Here is a 9,133-nt window from a genome sequence, read left to right as displayed (position 1 = left end):
ATGCTTTGCAAGTCTAACCCTGATCCCCTCCCCTCAATAAACACCCCTCCCCAACCCTCCCTACCCCATCTCTCGCACTCTCTCTCTCTCTCTCTCTCTCTCTCTCTATCTCTCTCTCTCTCCCTCTCTCTCCTTTCTCAAAGTGTATTCATCTTGTTTCCAATGCCATGTTCTCAATAGGCATCTGGACCTGATTCGGAGGTGGTTGTGTCCATTTCGGAGGCACACCTGGAGAATGTTCGTGATCAATGCAGAGACAGTCCTGCTATCAGCACCAACCAGTTTATGGAATTCCTGGCTGGAGCAATTGCTCGCTTTGATTACAACTGCGGTGACTCTTCAATACCAGTTGTACTGAAAGCGCTGAAGGAAGTCCTGGATGTCAACATGGAGCTGTTCAACCTCCATCAGAAAGCGCTGGTAAGAAACTTTGCTGCTCCCAGTACTTTTTGAGAAATCCTTTTGGAACCCGCAATATTCTGCCCGACGTGTAATGTCCAGGGTGCAAAAAACCGTGTGGAAGTAATAATAGGTTATGCTCATAATCAGTGTCAGTCGGGGCAGCTTCAAAGAGTGTTCTATGCAAGTGAGCGAAGAGCAATTTACAGAAATACAGGAAAATGCATGGAACGGTAGGCTGTTTTGTACTGGGAAATTATCAGCCAGCAACAGGCTATCATCACTTGATCTGTTTCATTCAGATTGTGTCCGCTATCGTTGCTGTAAGAGCAAATTTGTACGTGCACAACAAGTGCATTTGCAGATTTTTGTGTTTCTCTTGCAATGGTTGTACATGTATACATGGTACATAAAACATGGTATGTATTTACCACATTTGCCAGAGTATAATGTGCACCAACTCCTTTGACCAACGTGTTGGCAATTCAAGGTATATCCGGAGTATGATGGGCAGCCTAGATTTGAGGAAATTATCGATTTTAAAACGAAGTAGTGGTAGCGACTTCGGCAAAGATTTGTTTGGAAAGGGTTTGCTACTCACTCTGGAGCTCGCGCTTTTTCGCTGACTTGACTTGACACTTGACTGACTCACGACTGCCATCCAGAGCACACGAAAAGTCCATTGAACCTTCCAGTATCTATTTTAAGACTATTATAAAGACAGTATTACAGAATCTTCACTGGTTGAGGTAATGGATAACAGCATTATAGAGGGACCATTAGCAAAATTATCATAGCATTATTTCGTGTAGCTTTTTATAAAGCAAGTGCTACTTATGGGGTCTCGTACCCATCATGCATGTGCAGTTTAGCTGACAGTAGACATCATTATATGCATGCATATGGCTTGCCCCGGGTCAGCGGTGGCAAACTTTGAAAGCATTGATGCATTGATTCAATGCACTAATTTTCGAAGTTCATGCATTCTTATAGTGCACACCTGTGATTTGGTGCCTGAAATAGCTCATCTAAAGTGTGCACTATACTCCATCACTACAGCATGTGTGATTGTGTGTATGTCACTGTATATGTATATGTGTGTATGTGTGTATGTGTGCATGTATGCATGTGTGTATGTGTGCATATGTGTATGTGTGTATGTGTGCATGTATGTACATGGGGTATCTATGTGTATTCACTACAGGTATTCTATTTTCCAGATGCCAAGCTGGTGGTTGTTCAACCTCTATGGTTGATGAGTGACATCACAGGGAAGTTCTACTCCCCAAGTTCATATCCTCCACCAATCATTGTCTGTGATGAGTTTGGATTCGCTTCACGCAGCCATGTCATTGAAGTACTGGCTAAAGATTCACCGGTGCGTGGTGAAGACGCTCTCGACATTGCTGTACGCCTAGGTATGTGTCACGTAACCGAGGATGGTGAGCAAGTCATGATTCTTCCTGCACAGGCTGAATCACGCACTAGTCTGCACTGGGAGAAAGCCAACCCCGACCAGCACATCTACTACACTGGTCGCCGTCTCTACTGTAAGTCTGGCATCCCTGTCAGCGCAGCGTTGATGCCCACCATACAAATGTCACTCGTCAACTCCTTCGCCAACAGGACACGCAAGTTTCCTGTTTGGCAGGGAGGTGTTTGTGTTTCGCTATCTCAGTACGGGTACACGGACACACTGGTGGAGATCCCACACGGTCAACTCGCGCTCAACATCATAACCAGAGGGCCCGACCAGCGTAGCGTGACTTCTCAGCAGGAAATTGTCTGGGATCACATCTCTGCTCTTCCTTGCCAACAATCTCCTGGTTCTGACATGTCAACGGCGTTCGTTGATGATGGGTGCCTGCCGAGTAGCGATCTTCTGCGACAGCGGGATCAGCAAGGAGACCTGAATGCTACCATGGAGTTCCTTGCCAGTGAGCGACTGCGTGCTCAGTTTGTCATGCCTGATGAGCGGGAGCCCGACACAAGAAAAAATCATCCATATGCTGTGTCTGCAAGCTGCTTTAATGCAGGTCAGTTGCACTGTGTGTCATGCCTCGGTGTGCGTGTGTGCGTGTGTGTGTGTGTGTGCGTGTGTGTGTGTGTGTGTGTGTGTGTTTGTCTGTGTTTGTGTGTGTGTGTATGTGTGTGTGTATGTGTGTGTGTATGTGTGTGCGTGTGTGTGTGTGTGTGTGTGTGTGTGTTTGTGTGTGGCGGTATGTGTTTCTGTCTGTCTGAGTGTGTGTAGTATTATGAAAAAATGAAGATTAATGGGAGCCCATTGATCCCTGCTACTGCTCAAATGATGCTACCTCATTAGGAGCAATTGTCTCTTACAGTTTTCTTGGCCATCCCCACCAAAGTTCTTCTTCTTTGTTTTGCTCCATTCCGTGTCTGATCACAGTTTGTGGTTGTCAGATTTCTGTTGTTCACACATCCACGTCCCACTTTTTAAAATCAATGATTAAAATATATAGAGGGTGCTGGGTGCTGGCCACTCGAATCTCCGGCTACTCGGTTAGAGTCCTGTAGACTTGACTATCGCTCTTGGCTCTTTCAAGGCTCATGCTTTGGCAGTTGCTACCTGACCGATCCCTTCCCATACCGCCAACAGTGAAGTTGTTTTGTTTGTGCATGCCTAGGTGTGTGTGTGTGTGTGTGTGTGTGTGTGTGTGTGTGTGTGTGTGTGTGTGTGTGTGTGTGTGCGTGTATGTGTGTGTGTGTGTGTGTGTGTGTGTGCGTGCGTGTGTGTGTGTGTGTGTGTGTGTGTGTGTGTGTGTGTGTGTGTGTGTGTGTGTGTGCACCATACTTGCCAACCATACCGGTTTTCCAGTACACTAACGGAAAACTAGGGTAAATACCGGCATACCGGGGATTTTTGACTTTGATCGAAAAACTACCGGTATTGACACTGAACCATGAGTGTTCCAAAAGTTGCCTGCAGCCCTCGGGACTACGGCCCTTGGGCTGCAGGCTAGGGCAAGATTCAGCCATCATGACAGACAGAGCGTGCTTGATTTGATTTCTTACAGCGCGAAGCAACATATTAGGGAAGGTCAAAGGTCTAAAGGTCGAAACAAATTTCCCGAAATGACATCAAACGGTCCTGACATTCCCGAAATGACGTCAAACTGTCCTGAAACTCCCGAAATAACGTCAAACGTTCCTGATGGCCTGATTGTGCGCGCGGTGGGAAGATCGCCTATTGGCCATGGCCCCGGCAATGATCACGGCTCATGTAAGATCTTCACTAGTTTGAGGGAAAGAGACAAACGGGAAAAGTCTGAAGAAAAAATTGACTGTCACCACCAGGACTCGAACCAGGGACCCTCGCTTGTAGCTAGCGATGCTCTAACCACTGAGCTATGGTGTAGTCGTCATCCCACCAGAGACTGTTCAACGTTTTCTTCAGAGTTCGTAACTCACACTTCCTGTGAATCCACACAGGCGGGTGGGACGCAGCCCTCACTGTACCCACACACTTCGCTCATGTAAGAATAGGTTGTTTTGTGGAGTGACAAGGGCACATGCGGCCCTGCATTTCACAGAATCACACATGTAGGGGCGATCTGACAATGAAGAAACTCAGGTTTTGGTCCCCCAATGAGCAATGGGTTTGAAATCAATAAGAAGAAAGAAAAAATTCCCAAATAATTGCGCAAAATACGCAAAATACGCAAATATTGCCCAAAAAAAGAGAAAATGGCCGAAATTGGCGAAAGCCAGAAAAATAAGGGAAATGAGAGAAAAGTAAGGGAAACTGGGTGTGACTAAGGGATTTGCTTCGGCTGGGTTGGCAAGTATGGTGCACATGTGTGTATGTGTGCATGTGTAAGTTTGTCTGCGGGTGGGTGTGACTGTTTCTGAGCATGTCTCTTTGGCTGTCTGTTTGTCTGTATATGCATATGGCATGACGTGCGTGACATATCTTAAAGGTTTTATAACAACATTTTGGTCATAACCCGGATTATATTTGTTCCTAGTATTTTTGTTCCACTCTTCTTTCCGTGTTAAGATACGGTTGAGGAACGCCGCAGAGCCGCACGTCTTTGCTCGGCCTTCTACCAGCATCGCATTCTCCTACGCCACGACTTTCCACTACGTGATTGTCTTCTCAAACTGAACGAATGTGGACAGGTGAATACATCCTTCCTGGATGACGTGGACGATTGTTTGCGGAAACACCAGACCAAGATGGCTGCCGATCTGTTTCGAGGGTCGATTTCCGACTTGCCTGACAGCGTGGTGCTAACCCTTGTGGATGAAGTCCTTCCCAAGATAGCCAGTGCCAAAGATCTGTATCAGGCAATGCTGGAGTGTCCAGGTCGGGTCCCCTGCACTGTCAGCCCTAGTGATAGCCACAGCACGACTGGTAGGTGGTTGTCTTGCATTGATACATGTACTGGTGTTGTGTGTGCCTGTCAGTGTGCATGTGTGTGTGTATGTGTGCATGCTGTGTATGTGTGTGTAGCGTATTTTTCAGAGTATAAGTGGCACTTTAAACACCAGCAATCCACCCAAAACAAAATTTTTTTGTCTTATACAACAATGGTCAAATTGATGGGGATAATTAATAAGATAGATGACGGTATTTCGTGACAAAAAAAACTAGGTGCAGCTTACACACCAGAAAATACACTTTGTATGTATTTGTGTATGCGGGTTTGGGTGGGTGTGGGTGGAGGTGTGTGGGTGAGGGGGGGGGGGGGGTGCGTGGGTAGGGGGTGAGTGGGTGGGGGTGCGTGAGTGGATATGGATATGGAGATGGATGTGTGTTGGTGCATGACTGTATAGTCGTAAGTCTGCCTGGGAACTGCCGTTTTGCCTGGTCCAGTGGATCTGATCTGAATCCGGATTGACTAGTCAAGCATCCCACCTGGTGTGCATGTCTGAAGCATGTGTTCTTTGTTTACTGGCAATCATATGTAGTTACTGTGGTGATGGATGATGATGTAATGCCAATGAGTGATGTCATTTCTTCTTACCATGAAATCATCCCTCTTACCACGGTAAATCGGTAAAGTTGTGCGGCCTTGAAACTTTCTTGTTTTGAAAGAATTAAACTGGTTCACAAAGGGAGACGTCTAGGATTCCATCTCCCTAATTGAATAGTGTAGTGCCCAAAACCCATGCACATACACTCATAGCCTGGTATACAGTGATTTACGTGTGTGTGTGGGGGGTGGGTGTGCGTGCGTGCGTGCGTGTGTGTGTGCGTGCCTGCTAGGGGTGAAACGACTCCCAAAATTGGGGACTCGAGTACTCTTTGAAAAAACGAGCAAATATTCGAGCGAGTACGAGTATGTTACTGACAACATAATACAATGCACTGCACACACTCTCGCACCACCGAACGTAGTACACCCGATACACATGTAGTCTTGCATGCAGCCTAGTACAGGAAATAGACTGAACTACTGTCTTTTGCTGGTAAGTAGGGACAAGCAATAATTTCGCGCTTGCATGGACTATCAGTCCCAGTCAGAGTAACAGAAATGCTTGATGTACATGCATACAATACACTGCACAAAGGATAATTCGAGTATTTTGCGAAACGAGTACTCGCTCGTTTCAAATTTTCAAGCGAGCGCTCGAGTATTCAATATACTCGTTTCACCCCTAGTGCCTGCCTACCTGCCTGCATGTGTGCGTGCGCGTGCGTGTGCTGGTAGTGAAACTAGCAAAATTTAATCTTTAGTGAGAGGTTTTCAGTTGACAGTACATGTGTGTGCTTCCATGCTGTGTCAATTTGACTGCAGCTGCTTCTGATCACGTCGCCAGACCAGCAACTGACGAGTACAGTATGTTGAAGATTTTTCCTGTCTTATTTTTTTTAGCATATTTCATTATTCTTGGTGTGACTGTGCTCTGGATAAGACCCATACCAAGATGCAATTATGCTCTGTTGCTCTGTAGTTCTCTACGCAGATAACAGTAGATTTGGTATATTTGCCTGGATTGTGTTCTGTGCTGTATTCCCCTAGATCCCTGGGACCATCCAGATTTCTGCCTGGACAAGTACCGAAGATGGATTATCTCACTGAACTCCAGAGCGTTCCGCGACAAAGCCATAGCACGGATGCTTCTTGCAGACAACCTGGATATCAGGCACTTCATTGAGCTAGAGAGACGTGAGGGCTCAAATGTACACAACGAGGAACTGCTGAAGCACCTGCAGGGGTCTGGGCGTGCATCGTTCATTATCTTCTTGGACATCATCACAGACATGAACTCACTCTTCGCATTCAAGCGTACTGAGTTTGAGGCTCTCCTTGATCGGCCATGATGCCTCTGTTGTCATGACTACCCAGGTAAGCCTAGTGCATTATACTGCAACTGGACTTTGCTTTGCGTTCCGAGTGCAATTCATCCCGTATTGCTATACAGTCATACCACGCATAACCGCACACATCCGTTTTCCACAAAACAATATCCGGATAGGCGAGGGAACCGGATAATCGAACACACATACTGTATGTATGCATGCCATATGCTGTAAATCGGTGACCAGCGATTTTCTTCCGGATGGCGAAGGATCCGGATAAAAGAGGACTGGATAAGCCAGGTCTGACTGTATATCTACTGTTGTGGACATGGAAATCCAGTCGGAGGTCAAGCAGCCCGATGACAACCATTAGTACATGTGTACTGCTATCAACACGTGCACTGCATGCACACAACGTTCTGCCTGGCACGCTGAGGGTGGCGGCCCCGGTCATTCCACTGGATTTCCATGTCAATGACAGTTTATACGGAATGTACGGCTTGTACTACAAGCTGAGTTACTATGTACATGTATTTGCACAAAGTGCTCGATATCGCGAGGTCAGGGACAAATCACTCATGTCATTCCCAAAGCTATGCACAAGATATCACTTTAGTCACAGTACAGTAAAACCAGTCAAGGCGACAACTCCAATAATGCCACCACCTGTCCCATTGGACCACTGCAACCCGGGCCAAGGGATGCTATTTCCAGTCGAATGGCCCTGGATAAGAAGACCACCTGATAACAGAGAACACATTCTGAAGGTCTCTTGAGTGGTGGTCTTAGACATTTTTCACTGTAGTGTCTGTCATAGCCGGTATCCACACCGCTGTATTCCCTAAGATGTGTGTGTTGTGCATGTTCACATGTCACATGACATGCCGTGCCTGGCACGCTATCCCGTACGTATCCCATACATACCCCATACATATCCCATACATATCCCATACATATCCCATACATATCCCATACATACCCCATACATATCCCATACATATCCCATACATATCCCATACCGGACCGTCAATGAGAGCTGGCCAGCATTCATGTACATCTTCTTTCTTGTGTTGGTCCAATGCAGGCGATGTTTCTCTGGGATCTTCCGCTACTGCTGACTTCCAGTTGTCCATTCGATCTGTATCGATCGTCTCCACTTGGACCTACTCTGTGAAGTATAGGTCCAGGATGGATAGATGAAAAGCTGATGTATTATGATTTCCTGCATGTAGTTTATAGCCGCGTTTCAACAGACGTTTCTCCAGCTCGTTCTCTTTGGTTTCACTGTCCTTGATGTCTTCCTGATGAGAACATATTTCCGGCAACATGTATTCTGTTTTCTCTGGCAAGTGCCACAGTTGTGCATTGCTGTTCACTGTCCACAAGTTCATGATGATGATGATGATGTCATGCCCATAGTGATGATGTCATGCACTAAACCATGCATTTATGCCCATAGTGATGATGTCATGCACTAATCCATGCTTTCATGCCCATAGTGATGATGTCATGCCCCATAGTGATGATGTCATACCCATAGTGATGATGTCATGCACTAATCCATGCTTTCATGCCCATAGTGATGGTGTCATGCACTAATCCATGCTTTCATGCCCATAATGATGATGTCATGCACTAATCCATGCTTTCATACCCATAGTGATGATGTCATGCCCACATCGTTGAGCAATGTACACTCCTTATCTATTTTGCTAGTATTAGTCAAATCCCAAATGGAACTCTACATTTTGTATTCACTCACTCTTGTCTTGTATTACCAGCTCAGTCCACTGGACGGTGAGCACTCTGAACAGCCTGATGTTGCACTCATGCACATAGAAACTTGTAATTATACCTATTTCTGAAGTACTCAATCTGCGGACAGAACTGTTTCGTCCTGAAGTATGTACATGATTGTATTTAGCACATAGACACCTGTACTTCCACACATGTATTTTACATACCTAGTGTTTCATCCCTCCGCCCTTCTGTTGATTCCCTACTATCCCCCTCTGGCCGCTAATGAGCCCTGGGATTGATATTCTATGTCACTGGCAGTTGATTATATTATTGGCCCAGTCAATGCTGGAGAGCCAGTCTGTATCTTCTGTTAGCTCTGTTAAATAGTCATTGCCTTTACCACATTCTCAGGGACTAATGTAGTCAGGGCGGCTTGCCCGATGAAATCATCCTGTCGTGGGAGTCAAGTTTTCACCCTGCTCCAGTGAATATACCAACGGTTGGCAGGTCTGGCTAGGGTTGCAAGGCACCTGGCATGACATTGGCTAGCTTGATGGGATCCAGTTCATCGATCAACACTTCACTTGTACATGTAGCTCAATCATGCGTGCAGCCTGGGGAGGGGGGGGGGGGGGTCTCGGCATGAACATACAATGATATGAACGTGGTCACTTCAAAAAAGAATTCTTTTTTTAACTTAAACGATACAACCTACTCGGCAGAAAT

The 9,133-nt window shown here is 46.2% G+C and overlaps 1 protein-coding gene across 1 annotated transcript in view; it reads left to right on the top strand.

Annotated features, from left to right (window-relative positions):
- LOC135824546 (uncharacterized) overlaps positions 1-8,879 on the top strand; it is a 24,201-nt gene extending 15,322 nt beyond the window's left edge. The window contains exons 10-15 of the mRNA XM_065337280.1: positions 181-420; positions 1,604-2,435; positions 4,418-4,774; positions 6,162-6,203; positions 6,387-6,713; positions 7,752-8,879. Coding sequence (XP_065193352.1) covers positions 181-420; positions 1,604-2,435; positions 4,418-4,774; positions 6,162-6,203; positions 6,387-6,688 — 1,773 coding nt within the window. The 3' untranslated portion in view covers positions 6,689-6,713; positions 7,752-8,879. The remainder of the gene's footprint in view (positions 1-180; positions 421-1,603; positions 2,436-4,417; positions 4,775-6,161; positions 6,204-6,386; positions 6,714-7,751) is intronic.
- Positions 8,880-9,133: the final 254 nt, after the last annotated feature.

This window comes from Sycon ciliatum, chromosome 9 (assembly GCF_964019385.1).
Source record: "Sycon ciliatum chromosome 9, ocSycCili1.1, whole genome shotgun sequence".
Lineage (NCBI taxonomy): Eukaryota > Metazoa > Porifera > Calcarea > Leucosolenida > Sycettidae > Sycon > Sycon ciliatum.
The sequence above is the reverse complement of the archived record's forward strand: the minus strand, read 5'-3'. Positions and strand labels throughout refer to the sequence as shown.